Source organism: Ursus maritimus, unplaced genomic scaffold (assembly GCF_017311325.1).
Source record: "Ursus maritimus isolate PB19 unplaced genomic scaffold, ASM1731132v1 scaffold_5, whole genome shotgun sequence".
NCBI classification, from domain to species: Eukaryota; Metazoa; Chordata; class Mammalia; order Carnivora; family Ursidae; genus Ursus; species Ursus maritimus.
This window is the reverse complement of record NW_024426663.1, coordinates 60309685-60321570: the sequence shown is the minus strand read 5'-3', so window position 1 is coordinate 60321570 and position 11886 is coordinate 60309685. Positions and strand designations below refer to the sequence as shown.

General features: G+C 53.7%; 1 protein-coding gene and 1 long non-coding RNA gene across 2 annotated transcripts; one reads left to right on the top strand and one right to left on the bottom strand.

Annotated features, from left to right (window-relative positions):
* Positions 1–2002: 2002 nt before the first annotated feature.
* On the bottom strand, positions 2003–9251 carry IRF1 (interferon regulatory factor 1). Its single transcript, XM_040622472.1, has 10 exons — positions 9025–9251; positions 7846–7937; positions 6465–6564; positions 5470–5646; positions 5308–5357; positions 5068–5200; positions 4760–4882; positions 4311–4360; positions 3302–3437; positions 2003–2981 (listed from the first exon to the last, which is right to left on the bottom strand). Exons 2-10 carry the CDS (start codon positions 7930–7932, stop codon positions 2869–2871), a joined length of 969 nt encoding a protein of 322 aa, XP_040478406.1. The 5' UTR covers positions 7933–7937; positions 9025–9251; the 3' UTR covers positions 2003–2868.
* An 8-nt stretch (positions 9252–9259) lies between these two features.
* LOC103663838 lies at positions 9260–11685 on the top strand. Its single transcript, XR_568877.2, has 2 exons — positions 9260–9663; positions 10594–11685. It is a non-coding gene; the product is annotated as an uncharacterized LOC103663838 (long non-coding RNA).
* Positions 11686–11886: the final 201 nt, after the last annotated feature.

The following is an 11886-nucleotide window of genomic DNA, read 5'->3' as shown; positions in this document are numbered from 1 at the left end:
AGTTGGTCCCAACTGTTCAGGACTCCTGGGTTAAAAAGAGCTAGAAGAGGTCAGGACTCTGCCTTGGCTTTGGAGACTGGAAGCTAATGGATGGAATTCCTCTCCCATTTTGATAACTTTTAAGTGATGAGCTAACTTCACATATTAGAACTTGCAAGACTGCCACAGCTACGTGGGACTTCAGCATACCTGCTGCGTACTCTCTGTCAGGGATTAGGTTGAAGGGTAAGAGGAGAGTGGAAAAGTCAGAAGCAGTCCCTGCCATTTGCTCTGGGTTTCATCCCTTCCCTCCTCAGTCCGCTGAACCTGGTTTCACACCACACCCAGACATCCATAGCTAGAGAAGCCACCCGCTTAAAGACCTTGCCAAGCCCCCATTTAGAAGCGACAGAAGGCTAGCCTCCTTAATCCAATTCTCCTCAATAAGGGCTGGGCCTTGGAGGAGCTGGAAAAGGTCATCTCATCCATCCCTCTGTGCCCAGGTGAGGCCACCCTTGAAAAATCCAGGTGGATTTTCTAATGGGCAGGGCTTCAGATTGGGGCCTCTCCAGGCATCCACAAGCAAAAGGCACACCTGGCAGGAGGCCACCTGCTACTCACGGGGCGTGTCCAAGATCAGGCAACAAAATTTCGTGAGCTTGGCAGAGTATGTCAGACTGATCCTTGCCCATTTTCCTAGTTTTTTCATCGTTTTCTCACTCAGCCTTTCCTTCTCCACCAGGGGCCCACACTCCTTTCAGAGGGCTGGGTCCAGGGAGGGGATCTAAGTCGAAGCAGTTTCTGGAACTAAGACTGGGGAGAAGTGTCCACGGGGCTTAGTTTCTCCGAGTAACCCCCTTACTGCCATGACCTCACTCCCTAGATGATGCTAGTGCTATCAGCTGATTTCCCTTGGTCAGCCTGCCTACTGCTGGGTATTGTTTATGCCTCAGGGCCAGGGACTGGGGGTGGGGGAGACATGAGAAAAGCCCATATCCAGAAATCTCACCCTCAGTCATTCCTTTGACTTAGGCCTTATCTGAAGGGGGCACTGCCATATGGTAGTGGTTCCCAACCTGTGGTTTTCAGAAACACCCTTTTGATCAAATATACTCCTTCACAGAGATTTTGTGTGCCTCAGCTCAGCCAGAACCCTGAAGAGAAACGGAGGAAGGAAACCTGCTTTATGTGAGGTCATCCAAGGTTCTCCTAACACATTTGTGCATAGACGTGTTGTATCGAACACCGCAGGGCTCATATTCAGCACAAGTGTTGTTATTGCTGGCCATCAAAATTGCAAAATACTCTTGAATTGGCAGGTAAATAGCCCCAAGTCCGTCCCTGGTGTCCTCCAGCACACCCCCCCCCCAGCCTCTGCCTCTCAGATCTGTCCCCAATCCATTATCTATCTGTGCCATCCAGGATGGTAGCCACTGACCACATGGGGCTATTTGCATTTTAACTAATTAAAAATTCAGTTCCTCCATTGCACTGGCCACATTTCAAGCGCTCAGCTGGCACATGTGACTTTGCCACTGCCTACTATTGTGGACAGTGCAGAGAGGACACCTCCATCAGAAACCGGACAGGTAAGGCCCAGCACAATGGGTCTCAGGAACCAGTTTTGGGCTGGTGTCTGTGGTGATTGTCCATGACGTGCTGTACCAGGTGTTAACTTTTTGAAGGAGCATCTGAGTACATCTGGATTTGAGTTTAGCAGGACATAGAGTTTATGGCACATCATTCAAAACTCAAAACCTAACACTCTTCAGGCCTTGGAGCGCCAGTTCAACTCATAGCCTGGCTATAAAGCCAAGGGCAAGTGACTGCATTTATATGAGCATGTCTCTGTGCTAGGATTGTCCCCTCTTCCTGTCATCTGCATGAACGTAATTGCAAGGCTTCTGCAATAGGTGCATGTCACTGCTCACCCCGCAGTCAAGTTCAGGCAGGATGCCCAGAATGAGTCCATCAAAATGTCTCTATCAGAAGTATCTCCAAATAAAAGGCCACACCCTTTATAAACAATTAACTTTTTATAAAAAGACAAATGTACATATTTACACACATGTGTGTATGTGGTCACACATGACTTAGTGGTTAGATGGCATTTCCAATTTTAAAAATCACACCAAGACGCTCACACTTCCCTCCCAGGGCCTGCTGAGGGCTGCCAGGGGCCTGCCTGAGGGGGCAGGTGGGCGCAGGGCAAGGCACGATATAAATAACCGCGAAGGCTGAGAGCTTGGGGGAGACGTTAGTGTACACCTCTGATCAGAACAGTGGCAAGGTCCACCAGAAAAAGTGCCATGTTTTTTCCCAAGCCCCTCAGCCCGAGCAGGGCGGAGCTCCTCTGAGGCTGAGGGAGCACTGTCCTGCAGGGCCCCATTTTCCTTCACATCTCCCTGGCTTTGGAACAGTCCCCAGGGCTCAGCTGGGAAGGGAGGGGGGTTCTTTGGGAACAGGATTCACTTAGTGCAATTGTCTCTTAGTGCAGAGCCAGCTCTGGGGTCAGCGCTGTGCATTTCTGAGGTCACTGGTCCGTTCCCTTGAGCCATCTCAGTGACAGCGAGACCCTCTCTCGGCAGCTGGGCTTAGAGGGAAAAGCTGGAGGCTGACTCCTCTCTGAGACCTCCACCTGACACGTCCACCTCAGAACCCCATCTTCCCAGGAGGCAGGGCCAGCTTTACCCCGCAGATGAGCCCAGACCCTGGCCTGACAGACCCCAGGAGGTCACTGTCCTAAGGAGGGAGGCCCCATCCCTGCTCAGCAATGGAGTCATACTCTGCCATGTCAAGGAGCCCACAGGAGTCCTGTTTCTTTGCATCACAGCTACCACGATGCCAGGTCCTGCTGGCCTAGGGGAGTAAAAGGGGGCCGGGGCCTGGCTATGGCGCACAAGGAATGGCCTGGATGGAGGGCAGCCTGACTGGGGGCAACAGGCTGTCCAGCCAGCTGGTGTCCATGTTCTTCAGATCTGAAGATATCAGTCCAATATACCCTAGAGGATGTGAAGAAGGTTGTATGAGGATGCGGGGTGAAGGCAGGCGTGCTCTCCTCCCCCGCCCCCCCCAGCCCTATCCCAGCAGGCCACAGACACAGCCGCATCCACTGTTTACCCACAGCAGTAAGCCCCCCTCATCTTTAGGCAAACCTGTGTACTTGGGAGCAGCAGCCACTTCGCAAGCTGTCTGTACCAAGAAGCGTTTAAGAAAGATGCGTTGCCTCTGCTGCTCCCTGGCCCAGTCCCCCCAGTCCTTTCCCACCCCCTGCAAGGTTCTCCCTTGTCAGAGAAATCCTATGGCTCCAGGGACTACTTACCTCCAGGGCTGTCAACTTCTGGCTCCTCCTTGCAGCTGAAGTCTCCGTAGAGAGAGGTGGGCTGAGCCCCGGGTTCATTGAGCAGGTACCCCTTCCCATCCACGTTTGTCGGCTGCCACCCTGTCTGCTCCAAAAGCTGTGGACAGAGGAGCAAGGAGCCATCAGCTTACCACCATTGCAGACTCATCCTCTGGCCCTGCCTTCAGTGAGCCAAACTTCCCCGCCAGCCTGATACCCTTGGCCCTTTGCACATTCTCAGATGGATGCAGACGTAGAATGAGGTTAGGACGGGGGCCTAGGAAGTGAGGGTCTCCCCTGGACTCCCACTCCCGCATCTACCCTCCTGCACTGAATCTCCAAGACTGGGGAATCTCCAAGTCCTCAGCTGGGGGAGGACATACCAACTGGGAATGTGGCTTAATGCGATGGTTAGCACCATGAGTCAAGAAAAGATGTCTAGAAAAGCTAGAGATAAAGAGCTACAGCTAGGTCTCAAGTTTTCTATGCTGATGAAACAGAACCTGAGTACAACCACTGCAAAAACTTTTAAAACTGAAGCAGGAAAAAAAAAAAAACCTGGAGAATAATTTGCTAAAAAAAAAAAAAAAAAGGGAAAAAAAACCCATCAGATTACAGATCCCAAAGGCTGATTATGAAAAGCTGATGTGCACTCCCTAACCAGCAGGGCAGCAGGCCTGGGGCGTGCTGGGGCAGAGGACGCAGGCCAGGGACCCGGCACGGATGGTAGCTGACTCAGCGCTGTTTGAGGCCCTGGGCCTTTGCTCCAGGACAGCCTGTCAGAGAGCAGGCCTCCCTCCTGTCCTCCCTTCCACGGTGTCTCTTCCACCAGTCAAGGACGACACCATGGTGTGACATTTGTAGGACTATACAAGCAGCCAGGTCACTGGAGTCATCGCCTAAGCCTTCTGGATTCGTAAACTCTGAGTGGTTTTCTCTCTCCTAAGCAGCAGCCACTTCGAAAGAGTGCCTGGGGAGGAACGGGCTTTACCTTCATGATGTCCTCAGTTAATTTCCCTTCTTCGTCCTCATCCGTTGTGGCTGTGGGTGGGGAAGAGCAGAGAGGTTGGCTCGGCCCTATGGCTCCAGCACCACCAGCGCCGTGCCCCTTCGCACGCGTGCATGCACACTGGCCTCCCAGCAGACATATGCCAGTCACAGAGATGCCAGGACAGGACACTGTCCTAATGACTCAGCCTCCTGAACCCTGAAGCCACACCTCTTCCCACCCCCCTGCTTCCTTCCTCACCCTCAGAGACTGGGCTGCAAGGAAAACTAGCAATCTCAGACCAAAGTGCATCCCCTGGCCCCTTCTCTCTTTTCTTCAGCACTGCACAGTCAACTCCGTCAGTTCCAGGCGGAGTTTGAGCATCGTCCCTCCCTCGGAAAACCCTTCCCAGGACCCAAACAGGCAGGCAGGCAGCCCCCAAAAGCACATACCTTCAGAAGTGGAGGGCATGGGTGACACCTGGAAGTTGTAGAGGTCACTGGTGCTATCGGGCACAATTTCCACTGGGATGCGCCAGTCAGGGAGAGTGCTAGTAACGGCACCCGGGGACAGTGCTGAAGGACAGCAGAAACCACCGGTCAGAACTGTGTGCTTTCTCAGTTTGCAAGACACCCAGCAGCCCTGGCCCTGCAGCCCGCTCCGACGGGCCACCATCCTCAAGCACAGTGCCTCCTAGACCCAAGAAAAGGAGCCATCCCCATGACCTGTGTGCTCTCCTGCCAGACCTGGCCTAGCTCACCTGGAGTAAGGTCCCGCTCAACCTCCAAATCCTGCCCTATGTAGCCCTGGGCGGTGTAGCTGCTGTGGTCATCAGGCAGGGTGGAGCTGCTGAGTCCGTCGGAGAAGGTATCAGGACTGGAGTCACCACATGACTGCAACAGGAAAAAGGAGCTTAGGCCCAGGCTTGCTGTGGCACTTCTTCCCCTGCCCACCCTGGCTCCCAGGTGACCAAAGACTAGCAGCACAGGACCACACTCACCTTCCTCTTAGCCTTGCTCTTAGCATCTCGGCTGGACTTGGACTTCCTCTCTGTGAAGCAGATAGGCTGTCAGTCTTGGTACAGGCACACCAGCCACAGCTGCCCTTCTTTCCTCTTCCTCCCTCCCTCAGAGCTTCCCAAGGACCCAGAGCCCTTGGATACCTTTCCTCTGGTTCTTGGTGAGGGGCGGAAGCATCCGGTACACCCGCACAGCTGAGCTGCCTTTGTTCCTGCTCTGGTCCTTCACTTCCTCAATGTCTGGCAGGGAGTTCATGGCACAGCGAAAGTTGGCCTTCCATGTCTTGGGATCTGGCTCCTTTTCCCCTGCTTTGTATCGGCCTAGTGGGCAGAAGAGTGAAGAGGACTGTCAGGGCCATAGGTGGGGATCCTCAGCTGCCCCCTGGCCTGGGAGGAGGAAGGCAAGAGTAGCTCTGAGCTCTCATGCTGCCGGAGACCCACACTGGCCAAACCGCCAGTATTCCTGGGTGACCCTTTGCAGGCCCCGGGGCTTCTCAAATGCCCAGGCTTGGCTCAAACACATCCAGCAAGCCTTTCTGAAGGGCCCAGCCAGAAGCACTAGAGGGCCTGTATGTCCTAAAGTGCTGCATTGTGCATTGGTGCAAGACCATGAACAGTCTCTCTGCTTGGACTGTCAGTAGCCAGAGAGTAAGCAGGGACTAGGGTTTATCTGATATTTCCAAACACAGGAGTGGACAGAGAGCAGGCATCAAAGAACAGTTAGTGATAGGTGTGCTGACTGATCTGAGATGGACCAAGAGCCCCAACCGTCAAGGATAAAAGGAGGCTGCTAACCAGATGGGCCTTGGGCCAGGACCTTGGTGAATATCAAGAAAATGAAAGATCTGGGTACTTTCAGTATCCAGGCTCACAAGTGCTTTTGCTAGGGGGAGCTTTCATCCACCCACAAACTCCCTGAAATCATACTTTCTAAGATACTGATTTCACAAGTTCCTTTAAGAACTTGCTGAAATGATGGCCCTTTTCCCCAGAAATATAACTCTGCCCCCGATCATTCCCAAATTCTGTACACAATCTCAGGGAATTCAAAGACCTCAGTGAAGAACCTCTGTGTTAACAGAAGCGATTCCCCTTATCTCTTCCCTGGCCCCTCCAGGTCTGGAGACCAGGGCACACACCTGTGTGAATGGCCCAGCTTCGGAACAGACAGGCATCCTTGTTGATGTCCCAGCCATGCTTGGCAGCATGCTTCCATGGAATCTGGAAGATCATCTCCTCCTGAACAGCACACACACACATATACAAGGCTCTGTCAGCTCAGAGGCCACAGGCTTTTTGCATGAGTCTGCCCAGCCCCCAGGTCTGGGAAAAGGCTGACTTCCCCTTTTCAGCCTGACATCTGGCTTGGGTTGACCCATCCTGAGAATGGCTTAAACAGACTACTCTTTCACTCCAGATCTCTCAGAAGGGGCTCTGAGTTCTGAAGAGCTGTGGCAACATTAGCTCAGCAAAGATGTCCCCCTGCCTGTTACAGATGTGCTGGGACCCATACAGAGCACCTTGGGATGCTCTCTGGCTTTTCAGCACACCAACATGCACGTGAGAACTCCATCCATTATACGGGGCTGCTTAGGACACCTGGGACCGTTGGCTCCTACACAGGGGGTCCTAGCCATACCTGAGGAAGCCCTGAGCCAGACTTGGACGCTGACTACCTGTGTGACACTGGCACTGTCACTATACCTCCTGGTCCCTCACTGTGACTCTGTGAAACTAGAAATCACAGTGACAAATATAAAGACTAAGTCTCACTGTTATCATTATTGGTGGTTAACACTATGGATTTTTGAGTCTGTTCAGGTTCAGATCTTGGCTTTATCACTTTCTGCATGATCTCATTGTCTACCTCTCAGTGCCTCAGTTTCCTTATCTGAAAATGGAGATATTAACAGGATCTACCTCACAGGGCTACTGTGAGGATTCAATGACACAACGTAAGTAACGGACTTAACATAGTGTCACACTCGCTCCTTGGGAGTATACAGTAAGCATGAGCTATCATTGTGAATATTATTATTACTACTAAGTCTGCAGGGTCTGTGTTGCCCTTTGTGCACCAGCATGAGGTTTCCCAGGCCTGGGCCAATGGTGCGAGGTTAATTCTTGGGTCTCTTGCTGAACCAGCCATTCTTCTTGCCAGTAGTGCTCAGTTCTCTGTCTCCTGTCTGACTGGAACCCTGTAGGATGCTGTATGTTTGTAGGGGTCTCCCTCAGAAGAGATCAGAACTCTGGCTCTGCAGATACTGGGAGAGTCCTGCTGCTAGAAACTGTCAGTGCCCTTAGCTGCGTGCCCCGGCCATACCAAAGAAGGAAGGAAGGCAGAAGTTGGCCAAGTGCGGTCCAAATCTGGGCCTTGCATACTCCCTGCATGCAGGACCCACTGGGAAACACATCTGCCTCCTCCCCATCACTTCCCTTTTTGAGCTGCATCTGAAGCTTTGGTCCCCCAAAGAGCATGTGTTAAAATAGTGGCAGAAAAACCCAAAAGGTTACACTCACTTTATTGATCCAGATCAGCCCTGGGATTTGGTTGGAATTAATCTGCATCTCTAGCCAGGGTCTCATGCGCATCCGAGTGATGGGCATGTTGGCTGTAAAGAGAACACAGAGTCTCCTGTTGGGAGTATGCAGAGCAGCCCCTTAGGCACTACCCTGCCAGCCACTCCTCACCACCCCCACCTCCTCAGCGCCCCCCCCCCACCCCCGCCAAGGTCATTCTGTTACTTTCCTCTGCCTTCCACCAGGTACCAAGTACTGCAATCACGGGGGAAGGGGCTTTCATTGTTACAAAACTGCCCTCCAAATATTTTCAGCATCTTGGGCAAAAACACTTAAGTCCCTTCCCCCACACTCCTCTAAACACTCTTGGGAGGAGACAGGCATGCAAGAGATAGTTTCAGGATTTATGTACAGGAAAAACAGATAAAAGACACAGATATCTTACTACCAGAACATTCCTCCCCAAATTCAAATCCTTTCGGAAGGGGGAGGCTTCTTTTGGTTGATGCCAATAAATTCCCCTACTTGAGTTGCTGCCACTACCACCAGCTGTGCACCTTCCCTAGTGGCAAGCAGTCACCCAGCACTCTACCCGTCACCCCACCCCCCATCTATTCTACGCTGCTCCCAGACAAGGTATCCATCCCTCCCGGCCCGGCTCCCCTCCTCCGCGAAGTAACCGAAGGAACACCTGTGGCGCCTCTTCCCGTAGCCCCAGCAGGTCCGCCAGCCATCCAGAGCAGCAAGCCCCAGGCCCCCAACACCTGCACCTACAGCCTGAAACCTAAGGCCTGGGCGCCGAGCTGGGATCGCCGAAAGCCCGCGCGGGGAGCACGGTGCGCCCACGCGCGGACGTACACTCGAGTCCCCGGCACCGCTCACGGATGCGCGCGACAAACCTACCCAGCCTCCCAGAGGCCCGGGTGGCTGCGCGCACAGAGATCTGCGACAGCGGCCGGGCGCCGGCAACCTCGGCTCGTGGGCGGTCCACGCCGCGCGGCCCGCCCTCCCCGCGCTGCCGCTTGCCGCTCCTCCAGCGCCCTCCCGAGCCCGCGCCGGGGCCCAGGCAACGCCGCGCGCCCGCGACTCTCCCCGCTGGGGTTGTCGGCCCCCACTTCCTGGTGCCCCGCGCGCCTTTGTTCGACGCCACCGGTCCCCCCGCGGCGAAGGCGGGCTCACCTCCGCAGCGGGCGCGATCCAGCGGCGGCGCCCGGAGGTCCCGGCACTGCTGGAGCAGCTGCGTCGGCGCTGGGAGCGCAATTCCGGGAGGGAGCGGCGGGAAGGCAGAGGATGCCTGGGTCGAGGGGCCGTTGGGCAAGGCTGGCCTTGGCTTGGCACGGCTCCCGCTGGCCTCTGCACAGCCCGGCTTGGGCGCACGTCCTGCCTCGACGAAGTAGTGGCGCGCTCTGCCGGGGCAGCGGCGCCGGAGAGAAATCTAAACACTTAGCGGGATTCCCCCAACCCAGGCCCGGCCCCGCCTCCTGAAGAGCCGTGAGGGCGCCTATTGGCCGGTGCCGCCCCATCATTTCGGGGAAATCAGGCTGTTGTAGAGCTAGCGGCGAAGGGGAAGTACAGGGCGGCTGCTCCTCCCCACCCCCTCCGGCCCGGCGCCGCCGCCCTGGGGCGACCGCGGGCCCGCCCCGTCCGCTCCCACTCCACCCCCACACCAGCCAGCCCGGGTGAAAGCCGTCCTGAAAAGCCGAACGCCCCCGGCCCGCAGTTACTCCCCTCACTCCTCATTCTCCCAGCCTGCTGGACCCTGTGGCCATCTCCTCACCTCCCCTCCGGGGATGGGAGACGTCTGTCTTCTGAGCGCAGGTGAGGAGGTCACCCGGGCACCTGCCGTCCTCGTCAGAGTGACAATACCGGGACTGAATCCCCGTAAACTAGCCCGCTTCCGCAAGCCTGCTAATGGGGTGCCGAGAAGGAAGGGTCTGGGCCCTCATACTACCCCCTTCTTGGTTGGTGACCCACCTCCAGGGCACTCACGTGTCTTGGGGAAGTAAGGGAAAGCTTACTCTGCCTGGGGTGCCGCCTGGGGCTGCCGGAGGAGAGGAAATCCCGGTTTGGCCGCTGTTGGTGCACCTGACATGGGACTGGGAGCCTCAGTCTTCTCAACTATAAAATAACAAGAAGCCCCATCTTGCTGGTTTACGGCGACAGAGAAATGATGTCTGTAAAGCACCGTGCCGCACTTGGGGACAGCAGATCTGCGTGGTTTTCGAGGTGCCCGCCCCGAGCCTAACAATGACCAAGAAGCACTTCTCCCTCTTGTGGATCTACATCCTTGGGACTGCCATACAAGCTGACGTTAGGGAAAGGGAGGATTTCAGAGAAGCCCCAACTGCTGAGTTGGGGTAGGGCTTGGGTAGCCTTGTTCCTCCTAGCACTCCTGCCTTAGGCCACCTCCACAGCCTCACATGGTCCTTGCGCGGGAGCTCCTTAGTAGCAGCATCGGTGTTGCCTAGGGTCCTCAGCACTTGGCCCAGAGAGGTTCTGGGCAGCATGGGGGAAGTTGCTTAGGGATGGCCAAGGCCATGGATATGGCCAAAGAGTTGAAGAACCCAGGTCTCACTCAGTCTCTTGGGAAGAGCAACTACTTAACTCGTGCTTTAAAGTAGACCTTGCCCCACTTGTACTCCTAGAGACTGGGCTGAGTGTTCATTCTCCATCCAGAACTCTGGGCCAGCAGGTTCCTTCCTTCACCTTCCCCAAAGCTGCTGACTCAGAAATAAATTGCTCCTCCAGGCCCGGCTGGTCGTGTCGCTCCCCGCACCCAGCTCTCCCTTCACAGCAGCAGCACCCAGTTGCAATGGTGCAGGCTATAAATAGAGACATTGATGCAGCATTCCACCTGTCAGTCACTCTACTGCCTCCCTCCCACAGAGGAAATGGATGGGTTAATCCAATTCTCGTGCACCAGAATCTGATGCTGTGACTAACATGAAGCTTGGTTCCCGAGAGAGCAACAAGAATGGGTCAGAGCTCTCTCCCAGAGAGTGGTGGATGCCGTCGCTGAGAGCAGCCAAGAGACAGGAGGAACTGCGAGGAAGGAGCCTAGCTGGCTGTTAAGAAAAATGGAAGGTGCTGAAGCCCAGGAAGGGGGAGAAGGGTTGGGATGCTTTAAATGGCAGCTGGAGTGGGATCCACTACAGAAATCAAGGCCTTCTGAGCGAGCAGAAAGCAAGTGGCTCCTGAGTTGGGAAGCCTGTTCTCTGTGCACCAAATGGATGCTTGTCCTGTCTCTGAGAACCTGATATCGCCACTGCAAAATTTAAAATGAGATCAGAAAAGGGAGTTTGCATCTCACGTGGTCTCAGAAATTGACCAAAATGACCCTTTAAAGGCAATAGGAGCCTGTAAAAAGTGCTTTAAAACAGAACTTTATTTTAATTCACAGATAGTCATCTGTATCTGTGCATCTTTCCATGTCATGAAATGTGCTTCTACAATATAATTTGTAATGGTGTATATTATTCTCTGATAAGGATAAAGAAAAACTTACCCATTAATTTCCAATCGTAGGATATTTAGGTTATTTCCATATTTTCCTAATACAGACAACACTGTGTAGCTAAATCTTGCCCATATCAATAATTTTTTTGCTTAGGAGAAATTCCCCAATGTTAGAATTTACTGATGAAATTGTCATTTACATCTTTGAAGGGGTGTTTGCTGTTTGTTTGGTTGGCTTTTTTTGTTTGTTTGTTTTTTTGTTTTGCTTTTGAGTCTAGGGATTCTTATTTTATCTTGGAGCCTGTAAGAATCTGCTTATCATGATCGGGAGTGGTACACTACAAATCAGTGAAATAAAACTATACCCTGGTTAAGTACCTCAAAGTTTTGTTGTAACAGCTCTTGAATTCATTCTAAAATGTATCACACATCCCTACGATGCTAAGCAAAACAGAGGCTTCTCTAGGTTTTTCTTAGTAATTCAGGGCCAGTGCTTTAGTCCTCTCTGACTCAAAATACTCATCTTCTGTCATTCCAGTCATCCCCTGGGGACAAGTAGCTCTGGTTGCCTTCTGGACACTCCAC